The sequence below is a fragment of the Narcine bancroftii genome, chromosome 1 (assembly GCF_036971445.1).
Source record: "Narcine bancroftii isolate sNarBan1 chromosome 1, sNarBan1.hap1, whole genome shotgun sequence".
Lineage (NCBI taxonomy): Eukaryota > Metazoa > Chordata > Chondrichthyes > Torpediniformes > Narcinidae > Narcine > Narcine bancroftii.
Genome location: NC_091469.1, coordinates 251134843 through 251152749, shown reverse-complemented (window position 1 = coordinate 251152749; position 17907 = coordinate 251134843). Strand labels below are relative to the sequence as shown.

Genomic DNA, 17907 nt, shown 5'->3' with positions numbered 1-17907 from the left:
AATAAGTTCTCTTCAATATTGTACATTCATTTCCCAATAAGACCAAAATATGCCATACTAAAAATTCAATCAGTCAGAACTTTAAACCAAGTGTACCGAACATTAAAGATCTCCAAACATTTTTCATTAAAGATGAGAAAGGACATTTATGCATTAAATTGAGAACTGTGTCAACCATTTGACAAAAGGCTATGACCTGACTCATTGACCAATTTTTCTCTCCCATTGATCTTCCTCAATTGGCTGAGTTACTCTGAGGAAAAGGAGCTACATACATTTTGATCCCCAAAACCTCCTGTTCCTCAAACAGTGTTACAGGAGGGAGTCAAGCATTTGAGAAGTTCCTCAAATTTCTGCAATTGTATTAGGAAGATTTCAAACATGGCCTGAAAACTGGAAAACAAAGGTACAAAAAACCTGCAATTCAGAGAACTACCCCCTCACCCTGGCACTTCTCAGTTTTTTTTTCCCTCTTCTACCCTCCTACCCTTCCATATCCACCTTTGACCTTTTACTGTGCCCTCCTCTGTCCCTTCCTCTCGTCCCCTCACCTTTTTATTCAGACACCTGCCTGCTTTTTGCTCACACCTTGATGAAAGGCTTGGGCCCAAAACAGTTATCCTTTACTGCACTACAATCACAGCATATGCAAACTTTCCTGTTCAAAGATTTAAGACTTTAAAAGTTCAAGATCTGCCTGTTCATGTCATTAGTACAAAAGGCTACCAAAGCAGGATTGCGACACTGATTATATTTGTCTGATGCAAGGTGAGATTTAGCTTCCAAGACAAACTTCAATGCTCTAAATTTCAAGTAATTTTCCCTTAAGAGTTATAAAACAGGAAATTCAACTCAAATGTTCAATCTGGGAAACAGTAAAACAAGTTACGATGTCCAATTTATGATTCAACATTCAGAACTTGGAAGGAATGCCCCAGCTGTACTGGAAACCAAACAGAAAACCTATTGTCAGCATAAACAATACCCCAATGCCGAATCAATTGAGACAACCTCAATGTCTCCAGACCACATCTGGCTGACTACAGAGTGGTGGACAGCTGGTACTCCTCTATCAAACCTGCACTGTCAACAAAGCTTTCCAGCCATATGTAACGAGCCCATCCTGGAAATACTTTGGCTGCCAGTTAAGTCCAATACATGTGAATGTCACATTCAGAAATAACCATATAACATCACTCTTAACTTAAAAATTATAATACAAGCACTCAATTTAATCAGATTGCAAAAAGGTTACTTGAAATATGCCGAACTGCCTCTCGGACATTCCTCTGCACAGAAATAAATGAAATAGTTGACACTGCAGCAAAAATACAATGTGCTGGAGAAACTCAGCTGGTTGAGCAGCACCAGTGGGAGAAAAATAATGGTCAAAGTTTCAGGCCGTGGTCCTTCAAACACAGCTCTATATTTTAATATACGAGGATAAATAAGAGCAGGAGTGGACCATCTGGCTCATCAAGCCTGCTCTGCCAATCAAGAAGATCATGGTTGATCTGACCATGGTCTCACTTGTGCACCTTTTCCCCATTACCCACAATTTCACTACTGTACTATGCAAAAATCTATCAGTGTCTTAAGGGCAATTAGCACAATGCTAGTATATAGCGCCAATGACACGGGTTCAAATGTGCTGCTGCCTTCAATGAGTTTATATGTTTACCCTGTGACTGTGGGTTTCCTCCCGTGCTCCAATTTCCTCCCACATTGCACAGACATATGCGGTTAGTAGGTTAATTTGGACAGCACAGGCTCATGGGCTAAAAGGGCCTGTTACTGTGCTGTGCCTTTACATATAAAATAATTTAAAATATACTCAATGAGGCAACTTCTACCTGCTTCCTTGGACAGAGAACTATTCATTACTCTCTGGGAAAAGCAGTTCCTCCTCATCTCCTTCCCAAATCGACTCCCCTGAACCTTGAGGCTATGTCTCCTAGTGTGTCTCACCCACCAGGAGAAGCAAGTTTCTTGTATCTACCTTACCTATTTTTTTCATAATTTTAAATGTTTCTCCAAGATCCCTTCTCATTCTTTTAACTTGCAGTGAGTAGAATCTCAGACAATTCAATCTCTCTTTATCAGCTAACTCCCACATTTCTGAAATCAACCTGGTGAACCTCCTCTGCACTGCCTTCAAACCCAGTACAGTAAAACCCCTGTTATGCAGAATTCAAGCAACTGACAACCTCAACCAACTAGTATTTATTAAAAAAACTTGAAAATAATTAGGTTAAAAATACTGAAGTTTAAAATTGGCCTCACTGTTACTTTACCAATCACGCAAGAGCATACTCAAGCAATTGGAAAATTAACTTAGCCAGCATCTACCAATCTCCATAGGTGCTGGATATCAGTAGTTTTACTGTGTATCTTTCTCAAGCAAGAAGACCAGAACTGCACACAATACTCCACCAGTACCCTGTACACGTGCAGCAGAACCTTCCTACTCTTCAATTCACTCCTTCTTGCATATGAAAGCCAACATCCCATTTGCTTTCTCATCAGTCACTTATTAAGGAATGTCTGCACTACTGCCAAGTCAGTATTTGCACAAGGATATCTGTTAATATTTATTATACAAGGTGTGTAGGGATTTTCAACTGCTGTTATCCAAGATTGGCACTCCCTACCTTAGATGTCCCTGTTTTTATCCAGAATAATTTTTGTTGAGCATTGTGGAAAATCCTCTGAACGTCTTCCATTGTTTCCAACTTTCCCAACCGATGGTAGCCAATGAGGGTCTCCCTTGTTTAAACACATTGCTGTAGCGGCTACTACGGTAGAGCGACTGAAATAATACAAAAACACACACCAGACTAGTCAACTGAAGACCGATTTATTCAGGGTTTACAGGCTTCTTTAATAGACTGCATGTCCCAGGCTCAACGGGACAAGGTGGGACGTCACTCTGAGATTGCTGCCAATCCACCGGACCGGTCAGCTTAATTCTAGCCTTGTAAGTGTCCCATGCCTTCTGGTGGGAGACTCGATGGCTCAACGTGCCATTCCTCGGCGTTCGGTATCTCTTGCGTGCAGTTCTTTAGGTGAGAATGCAGTGTCCGTATTCTGATTCTGCACGCCCGCAGAACCGCGCCAGCGACAGTTCGTGTTGCCGCGCTGTGCATCCGCTCGGCCCAAGACATGGCCGCTACATCGCCTTAGTTTTAGGTCCAACTATTGCCCCCTCTATTTGTATGAAAAAATTCATTTCTTTCTGAGGATCCCAAACTGCGTGGGTCACAGGTGCTGGTTGAAGAACACGTGCTTTCCACTGACCCTCAATTAGTTGTTCCAGCACACTGCCGCCAATTGCTCAGTTGGAAGCCTCAACCGTGAGGGCTGTGGGCACATCCACCCGGGGCGTACCAGGAGAATGGCGTTTGCAAGGGCGTCCTTGGCCTGTCAAAAGCCGCTGCTGACTTCGTGTCCCAGGTGATTTCCTTCGTCTTGCAAGGCATCGGGCCAAACAGGCTGATTCAGGCTGGTGACAACAGGAATCGGTGGTAAAAGTTATCATGCCCACGACCTCCTGCAGGTCCCTTATTGTATTGGGCCTGGCAGACTGGTGAATGGCCTCGACCTTCACTGGCAAGGGAACTGCTCCATGCTGCTTGATGCAGTGCCCAAGGAAATCAATGGCTGACAGCCCAAATTGGCATTTCACTCAGGCAGCGGCAGAGTTGGTCAAATGCTCTTGGTGCAAGCAGCTGGAGATTAGGATATCATCTAAGTAGATGAAGATGAAATCCAAGCTGCGCCCCACTGAGTCCATGAGCCACTGGAACGTCTGTGCCATGTTCTTGATTCTGAAAGGAATCAGCAGGAATAGGGTGATGAGTGCTGTCTTGGGGTCTTGGATGGGAATAATAATGGCTGGGAATTCCACTAGTTCTTTGGCAAATTAGTTGCCTGACAAAGCCACAGATTCCAGGTGTGGGGCTAGTAACTTGGCCTCGCCGAGCGAGAATGTCTGGAAGGTCTTGGCATTCACTACCTGCCATCCCTTGAGGTCCACTAGGATGCAGTGTGCCCGGAGAAAATTTGCTCCCAATAAAGGCAACGACACTGCTGCCAGCGTAAACGACTAGGTGAAACTGGAACCGAACTGCAGTGGGATAATTCGCGTGCCGTATGAGCAAATACCGCTGTTGTTGGCAGCAGTGAGCACCAGTTCTGTTGTGACTCGAGGGATGGGGGGGGGGGGGGAAGAGAGAAGATGCTAACCTCTGCCCCTGTGTCTATGAGCTGAGGTACTTTTGCCCAGAGTGTCAGTCCCATAAGTAAAGGAGGCTATCACAGTGATCAACCGCCGTAGCCATTAGCAACAGCCGGCCTCAGCGTTTTCCAGAAAAGATCAGGATGGGCAGGAACAATGGGCTTCTGAACCCCACTTTTGGTGGTAAAAACACTAACGGTCCGAACTGAGGTCACTCCTGCTGAGGGCGTGACACAGCAACTTGGTATGCCACAGGATATCTGCGCGGGCCACTATTTTGTGTGGGTCAATGAAATCGGCGTCAGCGATGAGGAGGTGGATATCTTCTTGCATCTGCTCGAGAAAGATTTCAAACAGTAAACATGGCTTATGGCCGTCTGCTAGTGCCAGCATCTCGTTCATTAAGGCAACCACGCTGCGTGCTCACGGTGGGAGAGGCCAAAAGTACAGATCAGGAGCGCCTTGATTGTTTCATACCTGTCCATAACCAGTGGCTGGCGTAGGAAGTTGATGATGGGGCCTGCCGTTTCTTGATTGAGTGAACCGACCACATAGTAGTACTTTGTGGCATCGAGATGATTTTCCTAACCTGGAATTGGGATTCAGCCTGTTCAAACTAGAGCTGTGGCTGCAAGGTCCAGAAAGTCAGCAATTTCAGTGAAACTGCATTCTGTGAGCTTGGGTTGGTCATCGTTAGGTCCAAATGCTGTTTGGACCGTCGGGGTAACCAGTGTAGTCGCACTAGGCACGCAATGAGCGACATAACCACGCAAAGTCAAAAGTGAGTTGAACCAACTGACTTTAATAGAACTCTTGCATGCACTTAAATTCCTCAGAACCTGATGTCGCTTGCGATTCCTGGAACCTTTACGACACCAACCGCCAGGCTGTGGGCTTGCCTTGCAACTGGAGCTCTCACTGTCAGATCTGCCGTGGACTTGTCCATGACTCTGTGAGTCACCACGGTATTCAAATTTACTTTCCAAATCATCACATAGCATAATAGATAATTATCAGCCAAACGTACTTAAATCAGTCACATATTAATTACGACTGCATCTGGCTCCTTGCCACAAGATGCTGCCCTCACTGGTTTCAGACAATTATTGCTGCACATGTAATTTAATTGAAATATCACCTGGCCCATGCTCTCTACTCCCCTCCCCACAATAGTTTCCGGTCTAACACCCCCTCTTTTCCTACTGCCCCCACCTACCACCTCATCCCATCACTGTTCCCCATATCATTGTTTCCCCCACCATGACAGCTCTAGTCCCATCTCACAACACAGCTCCTTTTGCCTCCTCTGATCCCCTTTTCCTCCTCTTGTGCCTCCATCTCCCACCAACTCAAACTCCACCACATCCTGCTCTTCCCTCCCTAACCCCTTTCTCCAATCCCTAGACTACTCTCCCCTCACATACCCATTGCACCCACTCCCTCAAGTTCAAATTCCAATTTATTGTCAGAGTACATACATGACATCACATACAATCCTGAGATTTTATTTTTCCCTTGGGCCAGGCAGAATTTCTATTTATCCGGAGTATAAACTGCACTCAAGAAAAAGGAACATATACAAAAGAGAGAAATGCAAAGAAAGAAATGTTAACAAACTGACCGCACAAATAAAGAAAAAAATAAATATTTCAGTAATAAAGTGCTCAGTAGGAGTCCTTAAATGAGTCCCTGATTGAGTTTGTCGTTGAGGAGTCTGATGTTGGAGGGGTAGCAACTGTTCTTGAACCTGGTGGTACAAATCTTGTGGCATGTACCTCTTTTCTGACAGTGGAAGCAAGAACAGATCGTGTCTTGGGTCATGTGGATCCTTGATGATTACTGGCAGCACTCCACAAAGATTTTCTTGATGGCGGGGAGAGTTTTACCTGTGATTTACTGAGATGTGTCCACTACCTTTTACAGTGCTTTCCACTCAGAGATACTGATGCCCCCATACCAGGCTGTGATGCAGTCAGTCAGCACACTTTCCACTACACATCTGTAGAAGTTTGCCAAGGTTTTCGATGTCATATCAAACTCCTAAAGAAGTAGAGGCAGTGATGTGCTTTCTTCATGGTGAAGGTATTAGCATGGTGGACCCAGGAAAGGTCCTCCACAATAGATTCCCAGGAATTTAAATTTGCTCACCCTCTCTAACTCTGATCCCTCGATGATTGTACACCTTTGGTTTTCCTTTCCTGAAGTTAACAATCAGCTCCTTATTTTTGGTTTCATTGAGTGCAAGGTTGTTGTTGGTGCACCATTCAGCCAAGTTTTCAATCTCTATCCTGTATGCTGACTCATTGTCTCTTTTTATACAACCCACTATTGTGGTATTGTCAGCAAATTTGAAAATGGTGTTGTTGTCATATTAAGCCATACAGTTATAGGTGTAAAGCAAGTAGAGCAGAGGGCTAACAGTGGTGAGTCAAGGCCCAGGTCTTGGATAAGATGATTGGTCTTTAGGGGATGACAGTGTTGAGTGCTGAACTGTTGACAATAAAGAGCATCCTGATGTATGGGACTTGCTGTCCAGGTGTTGCAGGGTTTTGTAGAGCCAGTGAGATGGCATCTGCCGTAGACCTATTGTTGAATTAGGCAAATTGGAATGGATCCACATTGGCCCTCAGACTGGAGCTGACATCAACAGTTGAAACACTTTATCAATGCAGATGTGGGTGTCACAGGTCGCTAGTCATTTGGGAAGGTTACCATACTCTTCTTGGGCACCAGTACAATTGAGGCCTATTTGAACTAGTTGGATACCACACTCTGCTGGTGTGAGATGTTTAAAATATCTATGAAAACATTGGCCAGTTGGTTGGCACATTTTTCCAGTCCTTGACCAGGTACCCCACCCAGATGCCCTTAGTTTCACTCTCCTGAAGACATCTACATCATCTTCTGATACATGAAAGTAGAGGATCATAGAATGGAGAGATGCACAATGGTTCTTCCTTGTTCAAGTGGTCAAATCAAGCATAGAAGGCATTAAGCTCCTCTGGAACTGAAGGTTTGGTGTCTCCAACTGTACTGGATTTGTTGCAGGTTATGTCATTTAGGCCCTGCCATGGATGTCGAATATCCTTGTTTCCATTCGCTTCCGGAATCTCCACTATGCAGGAGTTGGCTTTTTGTCATACCTGCTCCTTGTGTAGTGTTCTAGATCTCCAGACTTAAATGTCTGTGATCTGGCTCTCAGCAGGTTCCAGATTTCATTGTTCATTCAGGGCTTCTGGATGGGGGAAAACCCTGAATGATTTGGTGGGACACAGACATCCACAGATAAAGTCCATAACAGCCCTGGTGTTTGATCATTCAGATCCTCAGCCACCTGCTACCCATCCTTTCCTCCCACTCAACTCTTCATCTCTTCCCACTACTGCATCTTCAAATTTCTATAATCTCCGTACCCTTCTACTCCACATTATTCCTCCCATTCCCTATTTACCCCTTCTCTACTCTTCACCACCCTTGCCATATCTTCTGTACTCCACACCCCTCTCACTCACCCCTCCTCCATCTTGCTGTATTTCCTCTTCCACACCTTCCTTCTCTTCTCTTTCCCTAGTCTCTCCTCCTCAGGTTGTTACTCTTATGAGATGGTGTGAGAGTAACAACCTGAGCCTCATCGTGGACAAGACGAAGGAGAGGATCGTGGACTTCAGGAGGACCAGGAATGACCACCCTCCACTACACATCAACAACTCTGTAGTGGAGAGCACCAAGTTCCTTGGAGTTCACTTAATTAGTGACCTATCATGGACACTCAACATCTCCTCACTTGTCAGGAATGTGCAACAGCACTTCCTGAGAAGATTGAAGCGGGGCAAGGCTACTGGCCGCCATTATGTCAAGCTTCTCTACAGGAGCACTATCGCCAGTGTCCTGGCCGACTTCATCATGGTGTGATACGGTTGCCGCAGAGAAATGGATCGGAGGTCAATCCACAGGACTATAAGAGTGGTCTCCCTCTGCCCCATCGAGTGATCTACTGGGATCATTGTCTGAAGAAGGCACGCAAAATCGTTGGAGACCCCTTCCTCCCCGCACACAGCAGCTCCCATCAGGAAAGAGATACAGGAGTATCAGAGCCAGCACCACCAGGCTTCCTCACGCAGGCGGTGAGAATGCTGAACGACCCTAGGAACTGCTCACACCAACCTCTCAAATGTACAAAACAAAATGTATTTATTTGTATGGACGAAGACTTGCCCTGTACGTGCATTATTTGTCTGGCTGTGTGTTTTGCTCCGAGGAGCGGAGTCATTGGGCTGTGACTTGACCTTTCCGCTCCTTACTCTCCCCCTCTCGCCCGCCTCGTTCATGGTCCCGATCCGAAAGGTGAGCCGATCATGGTCTCGGTGGTCCCTGACACCGGCCCCATGCGCCCCTCCCTCCCTCCGTCCCTCCGTCCGCCCCGACCCACTCTCACCAGGTTGACGAATGCCAGGGTCCTCCCCGCCGCCGGTGTGAGCGCCCCGAACGCCAGCAGAGTGCACAGGAGGGAGCGCAGCCCCGCCCCCGCCGCCGCCGCCGCCGCCGCGCCCGCCATGGAGCCACCTGAATCAATCGCAGACACTGCGTGGCGGACACGGGCTGATGTGAAACACCGGTCCCGACGCCTCATGGAGCAGGCGAAGCGATGGGGGCCGCTTTCCACCCCTAGCAACCGCGACACGCCCCCAAGCGACGCAGCCCCTGACGCGGGCTAGTGGGCGGGAGGAATGGACGAGGCCACGCCCCCAGCAACAGAGATCAGCCCCCAAGCCAGCAGCTGGCGGGTGAGAGAATGGGGGCGGGCCACGCCCCCAACATCTGGGAACGCCCCAGGCAACCCGGTGGATCGATGGTCCCAGCACCCGCCCTATCAACTGGATGGAATCGGTTCCAGCCGCTGACATTGCTGGTGGAATTAACTCAGTGAGTTTGTCGTTGACTTTGCAAAGTCTCATTGTCTCCTGCTGTCACCCCCTACCTTCAACCGCGGTGGGGCCTCGGAATCTGGAGCTGGCAATTCTGCGCCAAGAAAACTATTTGGAGGCACGTTAGAATTGCTAAGGCAGCAAAAGAGTCTTCCCCTCCACTATCATCACCTGCATATCTTCCTTGTCCTGCACATCTAACCCAGCCTGGTCCGCTCCCTTGTGCCACAGAACAGGACTCCCCTTGTCCTCACCAGTCTCCGTCTATCCTCCCACCACCAGACAAGTCTTCCCCTCTGCTTTCCATAGGGACTGCTCCCTTGGACTCTCCTCCCTTCCTACCAATTGCCTCCTCGGCACCTATGCCGATGATCACAAGGAAGGCTACACTTGCTCCCACATCTCCTCCCTCATCAGTAATCAGGATATTAACAGTCCTTCCAAATATAGCAAGACTGAATCTGTAGGAACATCCACTGCATCCGCTGCTCCTGTTGTGGTCTCCTCTACATCTGAGCAACTGGGAGATCGCTTCATTGAGCACCTTTGCTCTGTCCCCTGCAAGAGTGGGGATCTCCCAGTGGTAAACCATTTCAATTCCCCATCCCATTCCCTTGCTGATATGTCTTTCCATGGTTTCATGCACTCCCAGACTGTGAGACCACCTGCAAATTGGAGAACACACTTCATATTCTGTCAGAGCACACAGCAACCAAATAGCATGAACATTGACTGCTCTGGCTTCTGTTAGCTCCTGCCCCACCTTCTCTCCCCTGCCCTATTCTCTGTTCTCTTTCCTCCAGCTCTGCATTAACAGAGCCAACCCCTCTCCTGATCAATTCTAATCTTTCCTCTCCTGTCCTCCTATCCAGGTCCAATTATGGCCTTTTGCCTGTAGGCCTACTGTCTTCCCTTGTCTCCCAGCCTTTTTATTCAGGCATCTGCCTCCCTTTTGCTCATACCTTGAAGAAATGTCAGTCATATAATCTGGCACATGTCTAAGGATTGCAATCTGGAGACTACAATAAGCAACAATGGAAATTAAAATAGCATTGCTCAATATGTGCAGTGTCAAACATGCTACACGACATGTAAATGCCTTGCAATACCTTGTTAAAGTCAAGGCAGATGTATCTCATTCATGAGAGTGGGCTACCATTCATCAGGAACTATCAGAAGTGGTCCCAGTGGTGGCCCCACAGGCTGTCTGAATGGTCGACGGGGAACGATTGTTGCGCATCTGGTCTCAGTATCTTGCTATGGAAAAAAGTCACCGAGGTTAAGGAAGTGGTTGTGGTTGTGGTGGCTTCTTCTCATATTGGATCTGAAGTACCACAAAATCCCACTTCGTCTGATCAATATGTACTGTGCGGAGCGAAAGGCTGGCTGTTTTTCAGCAGCTCCCACCACTGCTGGCATTGTCCAAGCCAGTTTTTCTGGCCAGTGACTTCAACTGTAACACAAGAGTTTGTACCACTCAGGAACAGTTGTTACCCCTCCACCATATGGCTCCTCAACAACAACCTTAATCAGAGACTCATTTAAGGACTCTTACTTTGCTCATTATTTATTACTGACCAATGCACTGACAATTTGTCTAAATTCTTTCTCTTATATACATATCTTTCCTCGAGAACAGTTTTGTGCATTACCGATAAGTAAAAATTCTGCCTGGCCTACAAGAAAAAGAAGGATCTCAGGGTTGCATGTGATGTCATGTTTGTACTTTGAAAATATATCTGAACTTTTTGAACTTTGATTTATGCAACTGGATGATCCGGTGCTGCCGACAGCAGACTGGACAGCTCCTCCAAACTCCTGATGGAGACAGTAAAGGACGCACAATTGTGCGACATGTTCAACAACCCTGCAGGTGGAGAACAGCCGCAGCCCACCTGGTTGAGTTCAGACAGCTCAACCCGGTCTCGGATAGACCTTCGTGTCGAAAGCCATCATGGTCAGAACCACCAACATGACATTCTTCTATGATCTCTGCTTCCTTCACAAGAGATAGAGGTATAAAGGGATTGGACCACAATTGATGCCCAATTCCTTTATAACCTCTATCCCCCACACAGAAGGTCTGAAAGCACTTCATTTCTTCCTGGACCAAAGTCCCGACCAGTCACCCTCTACCACCACCCTCCTCCACCTGGCAGATGTCCTCACTTTAAATAACTTCTCCTTCAACTCATCACACTTCCTCCATTCAAAGGGTACCTGCATAGGTCCCAGGTATGCCTGCCTGTTTGTAGGCTTTGTGGAGCAATCCATGCTGCAAGCCTACACAGGCAAGAACCACCCCCCCCCCACCAAACTCTTCCTCCGGTATATCGATGACTACATCAGGACTACCTCATGCACTCGCAATGAGCTTGTCAACTTCATCCAGTTCACATCCAACCCACCCCAATCTCAAAATCACCTGGTCCATCTCCAACAACACTCTCCCCTTCCTAGATCACTCTGTCTCCATCTTGGGAGACAAGCTTTCTACTGACATATACTAAAAACCTTCTAACTCCCACAACTACCTGGACTACACTTCCTTACACCTCGTCCACTGCAATAATACCATCCCTTTCTCTAAATTTCTGTCTCCACTACATCTGTTCCTAAGATGAGGTCTTCCAGTCCAGAGGTTCTGAACTGTCTGCCTTTTTCCACAAACCTGCTTCCTCCCACCACCATCAACTCAGCCCTCACCCACATCTCCTCCATTTCCGCTCATCTGCCCTGGCCCCCTCTGCTGCTGGACGCAACAAACATAGAATCCCCCAATCCTCACTTACCACCCCACCAGCCTCTGCGTCCAACACAAGATCTGCCGGAATTTCTGGCACTTACTACAGGATCCCACCACCAGACACATTTTTCCTTCTCCTCCCCTCTCAGCCTTCCACAGGGACTGCTTTCTCTGCAATTCCTTTGTGCACCCATCCCTTCCTACTCATCGCACCCCCAGAACCTTTCCCTGTGCCCACAGGAGGTGCAACACCTGCACCCACACCTCCTCCCTCATCACAGTCTGTAACCACCATTGCAGCATCTTACTGTTTCTCCCTCTCTGTGTTGATTGAGGGGGTTCCCCTTGGTCTCAACTCCTCAGTGGGAGGACTCAAGACTGTGGTCCTTCCCCACAGCGCCCTCGCATTGGCTGCACCCAGCCTCAGTGTGTCCCTCAGCACATATTCCTGCAGCCTGGAATGTGCCAGTCAGCAGCATTCCCAGACTTCCATCTCAGTATGCTGAAAGACCAACATGTTTTTGGCAGAGCAAAGTGCGTCTTTCACTGAGTTGATGGTCTTTCAGCAGTTCTGGATGTCAGACTGAGTGTGTCCCTGGGGACAGTCATAGATCAGATAGTCTTCTGTCACGCTACTGCTGCAGATCAATGGCGGCAAGCTGAAGTTCTAGCCATCCCAGGTGTCGCAAAGGATGGGCCTGGCCCCATTGCTGCACAATTTTCCAGTCAGCTGGGTTTTGCCACACCACGTATCCTTCATGGAAAAGTTTTTCCAGTCAGACACCATTGATCACAAGGCCATCAGGCAGTGGTCACCACAGAACATTCTGCAGACACTGAGAGACAAAGACTCAATGGACAGGGTGGGGTGGTTCCCGGAGCAGTCTGTCCAGGTCATCTGGTGGAATGCCTCATTACAAGTGCTCAAAAACAAGGATTTGGCCTGACTGGTGGTGAGAGCCCTCCCAGTCAGATCCTTCATGTACAACAGGAACATCACCCAAAATGAACGTTTCCTCAAGATGACCGGAGAGACTTTGAAGGGTTTTCCTTTTGAAAATAATTGTGAATAATGTCTTTGTTTGGTGAAAACAAAAGTTGATTATGTATCTTTACACTGTTTGACCTGCTGAGTTGCTCCAGCATTTTTGTGTTTTTACTACAATCACAATATCTGCAGACTTTCATGTTTTACTCCATTCAGCTCAGTGTTGGGTCCACTCGAGTATTCCTTGTCAGTACCACCACCCCGCACTCTATCCTCTCTCAAGTGGGTGTCCCACTTCACTTGTGGATGCACGTAGCTGATTCTGCCTGCAGGGGCTGAATTCCAGATCATAGCAATGGAATTCTGAACTCCTCACAGAATCTCCACACATGGCTTTTGACTAACATTCACTCTCAAGAAGGATCCTTGCTTCTAATGCTTTTTTAGTTTCCCAAGATATATTAAAAGGAATTATTTATTATTGAAAGACTTAAGTGGTCTTCACCACAGGATGAATTCAGAAATGCCATTTTCAGCTCCAGCAATTCCATCATCCTATCTCTCATATGACTGGAGATCACCAATGAATCCAAAAGAACACATTTGTCTTCAATATTTGTTGCTGTTTAAACAGCTTGCAACACTGTTTGGCAATCCTGCCACCTTGTGAAAAAGTATTTTGCCTTCATTCTGAGCCATTGGTTTTTATCAAGATAAACTGTTCACCTGTTCACAATTCACCTGATTGTGTGAGCTGTGGGGCTCATCTAGCAAACTTATGATGTACACAGGCATCAAAATGTTCACCTCCCTCAGAGATTAGTGCTGGTATCTCCTCATTGAACCTTACAACATATCATGAAATCTTAGAAAGGCTGATGACCATGCCTTTAGAAACCCCACATCTAAATATGGAGGCTAAAAGTAAGGAAATCACCTCCTTATCAGATTAAACTGATAAATTACATCAGGAGGAACTTGGCATAATAATACATTGCCAAATATTAACATTTGACCTAGGAATCTACTTGAATCTTATTTGTTTATTGGCCTCATTGTAAGTGTTACTTTGCAGAAAAATTTGTCCTTGTGTGGGAATAACAATGGTTGATTTGACTAATGCACTCCCAAAGGATATGCTGCAATACCACCTATTAGAGTTCAGCAGGAAAATTTTCTGACTGATGAAGGAGGATTCTCCAGCACTTTTGTGTATTGCATAAAAGTGCTGGAGAATCTCAGCAGGTCACACAGCTTCTGAGCCCTTTGTCAAGGTATGAGCAAATAACAGGCAGATGCTTGGATAGAAAGGTGGGGGTTGGACAGGAGAGGAGGGAGGAAGGAGATGGGGATGGAAAGAGAGAGACTCAGGAAAGGGTTTAATGGAATCCAGAGAAGTCAATGTTAATGCTGTCTGGTTGGAGAGTGCTCTGCACCCATGATGAGCTCATTAACTTTATCCACTTTGCTGCTAACTTCAGAATCAGAATTTATTGTCATGGAATTTGTTGTTTTGCAGCAGCATCCATATAGTACAATCATTTATATAAACCAATGTACAAAATAAATAAAAGATAGTGCAAGAAAAAGTCAAACTAACGCAGTGTCTGTGGTTCAAGAACCTGATGGCAGAGAGGAAGAAGCTGTCTTTGGGCCACTGAGTGCTTGTCTTCAGGCTCCTGTTCCTTTTCACAATGGCAGCAGAGTGAAGAGAGCACAGCCTGGATGGTGGGGGTCCTTGAGAATAGAGGCTGGTTTCTTAAGCCTCTTAGATGTTCTTGATGGAGTGAAGAATGGTCCCCATGATGTCACACTGTCCTCAAATTCACTTGGTCCATCTTTGGCAATATTCTCTCCCCTTTCTCTATCTCTCTGTCTTTATTTCAACAGACAAACTTTATTCAGACATTTTCCACAAACCCACCAACCCCACAGTTATCTCAACTACACCACATCCTATCCCCTGTAAGAATTCTATTCCTTTTTTGCAATTCCTCTTTCTCCATTTTATCTGCTTCCAGGATGAGGTCTTCCATTCTAGAACATCTGAGATATCTTCCTTCTTCAAAAAATCTGGCTTCCCTTCTTCTGTCATCAACTCAGCCCTTACCCACATCTCCATTTCCTGCACATCAGCCCTGACCCCCCCTCTGCCTCAAGACACAACAAAGACAGGATTCCCCTTGTCCTCCACCAGCCTCCACATCTAACACATTATCCTCTGCAATTTCCACCATTTACCACATGATACCACCACCAGACATATCTTCCCCTCTCTGATTTCTACAGGGGCCACTCATCCCTTCCCACCAATCGCCCCCTCAGTATCTACCCTTGTGACTGCAAGAAATGCTACACTTGCACACACATCTCCTCTCTCACCACTATTTGGAGCTCTGAACAGTCCTTACAAGTGAAACAACATTTTACTTGTGAATCTGCAGGAGTTATCTACTGCATCTGGTGGTCCTGTTATGGCCTTCTCTATATCTGGGAGATTGGATGCACACTGGGATATTGTTTGTTTAGTACTTTTGCTCTGTCTGCTGCAATAGCATGGATCTCCTAGAGGCAATCCATTTCAATTATTATAAACAAATTGCCTTAGAAGCTGAAGGATTTATGGAGAACCAAAGTTGCAGAGTTTAAGATGCTTCCTGGAAAGGACATCACTTTTGAAGATCCTGTACAATTTTTGGAATGGCAAATGCATGTTAACACTGTACCAGTATTTGGAAATATTAAGGATACTGCAATAGTTCCAGGCAAAGAAGTGGACTTGTAGGGCCAAGATGGCCTGTTTCCATATGGTTATATTATTAATTCCCTGCCACTCCCATGCCGACATGTACATTCATGCAGAGCCAGACTGAGACCATCCACAAATTTGAAGGAACAACACCTCATTTTCTGTCTGGGTACCCATCAATCAGATGACATTAACATTACGTTAACGCTCTCCCCGAGTTTCTCTTTTTCCCAATCCCTCTATCTCTAGCTCCCCACCCCCTTCCCTCTCCATTCAAGGAGCTACCCCCTCCTCTATCACCTAAATCTTTTTCTTTTCAAACCTCCCATCTATGAACTTTTACCTGTTAGCCTGTACTCCTTTGCCTCCTCCTGACTCTTCCTTCCTCCTCTCCTCTCCTTTTTATATAGGGTCCTGCATTTTGCTTATACCTTAATGAAGGGATCAAGGTCTTCCACTGCAGCAAGAGAGGTCTCCAGTCTTAATGGTTGTCTGTACCACTAGATCAAGGTCTCTTCTTCCAAGAGGGTGGGATTGCCCCTGTGCAATGGCTGTTCCACTTACAACTCCATCACGCACAAGTTCTGTTGAATCGAAGGACTACCACCGATGAAGGGATCAGGCGTGAAATGTTGGTTATCTTTTACATTGTGTAGATGCTGTGTGATCTGCTGAGTCTCTTCAGCATTTTTGTGTATTCCAAAGCCAACGATTGCCTCATTCCATTCTTTTAATTCTTTCATAGCATGGCTCAAACCTTTATCTCCACCTCACCTATGGAAATATACTTATTTGACAGACTTCATGATAAATCAGTGCTGCTCTTGGCTATGCAGTAAGAGCACATCTATGAACTGCTCATGACTTTCAAAGGGTCACAGTGTCTCAAACTTAGGTCAACACATTGATCTTTTAATTAAATTAAGTTTAATTCAATTGGCAGCATGGTTAGTGTTGTGGTTAGTGCAATGCTGTAATAGTGCCAGTGGCCTGGGTTTGAATACCATGCTGTCTGTAAGGAGTTTGCATGTTCTCCCCATATCTGCCTGGATTTCCTCTGGGTGCTCTGGTTTCCTCTCACCCTTCAAATGTACTCAGATTTGTGGGTCAATTGGGTGGGATTAGGTGCCACAGGGCTCATGGGCTGAAATGGCCAGTTATCATCTTGTATGTCTAAATTTAAATATACAATTGTAGTTGTTTTTGTAGTTTTTCTTTCCCCACAAGTACCTGTTCAGCTACTTCAAGAAAGAATGTTTGTGCATGTAACCTTGTACAATGTGTATGACAATAAACTCATTGTCATTATCAAAGAGATGTTGGAGTGACCCAACGGGTCAGGCAGCGTCAATGGATAGAAATGGTTAGCCAACGTTTCAGGTTGGGGCCCCTTTATCACGATAAATGTCCTGACACTGTCTTGATACAGGGATCTGAACTGAAACCTCGTCTAATCATTTTTTTTTCCATGAATGCTGCCTGGTTCCCTGAGTCCCTCCTGCCTTTCTTAGTTCATTCAAGGTTTTGAGGATCTGCATTTTTTGTAGATCAGCAAGTCTTCAGTCACAATACATACCACACAGTCATTGTGCCACATCCTTAACTCTTGGAGATCTATGCTGAAGGAAGGCAAGTAAATCATACATACAGGAATCCAAAACATAAAGGGAAAAGGCTTGATGAATTCAGCCTGTCCAGCAGCAATGTAACATGAGAGGTGGGGAGAAGAAACCATTTTACATTTTGAGTCAGGGACACTTTCTCAGAACTGGTAAAAGAGTACATTGTTCAAAGCAGAGCTGGGGGGAGGTATGTGACAAAAGGTTATGGGGAGTTTCATTAGACAGATGAACTGATTGGATCAGGGATTATACTGCCTGGTGTCCTTCAACCAATGGTTCATTTCATCCATCTGGAGACACAATGGACGTGTGCCACAATGCCAAGAAAAATGTAGGAAGCAGCATCGATCAGTGTAGAACATACAGCATTACAACACAGTACAGGCCCTTCAGCCCATGATATTGTGCCAACCTAAGTAAACCTGTTCCACAAAAAGCTAATTTTCCCCATCTCACACCGATAACCCTCTAATTTTCTTGCATCCACTAAGTCTTTGAATGTCCCTATTGTACCAGCCTCCACCACTATCCCCTACAATACATTTCAGACACCCGCTGCTGCAAGTAAAAAAAAAACTACCTCTGACATCTTCTCCAAACTTTCCCCCACTCACCTTAAACATACATCCTCTGGTATTTG

General features: G+C 46.0%; 1 protein-coding gene across 1 annotated transcript in view; it reads right to left on the bottom strand.

Moving 5' to 3' along the window:
* Nucleotides 1-8933, bottom strand: part of LOC138741244 (prostatic acid phosphatase-like) — a 74304-nt gene extending 65371 nt beyond the window's left edge. The window contains exon 1 of the mRNA XM_069895005.1: nucleotides 8673-8933. Coding sequence (XP_069751106.1) covers nucleotides 8673-8867 — 195 coding nt within the window. The 5' untranslated portion in view covers nucleotides 8868-8933. The remainder of the gene's footprint in view (nucleotides 1-8672) is intronic.
* Nucleotides 8934-17907: the final 8974 nt, after the last annotated feature.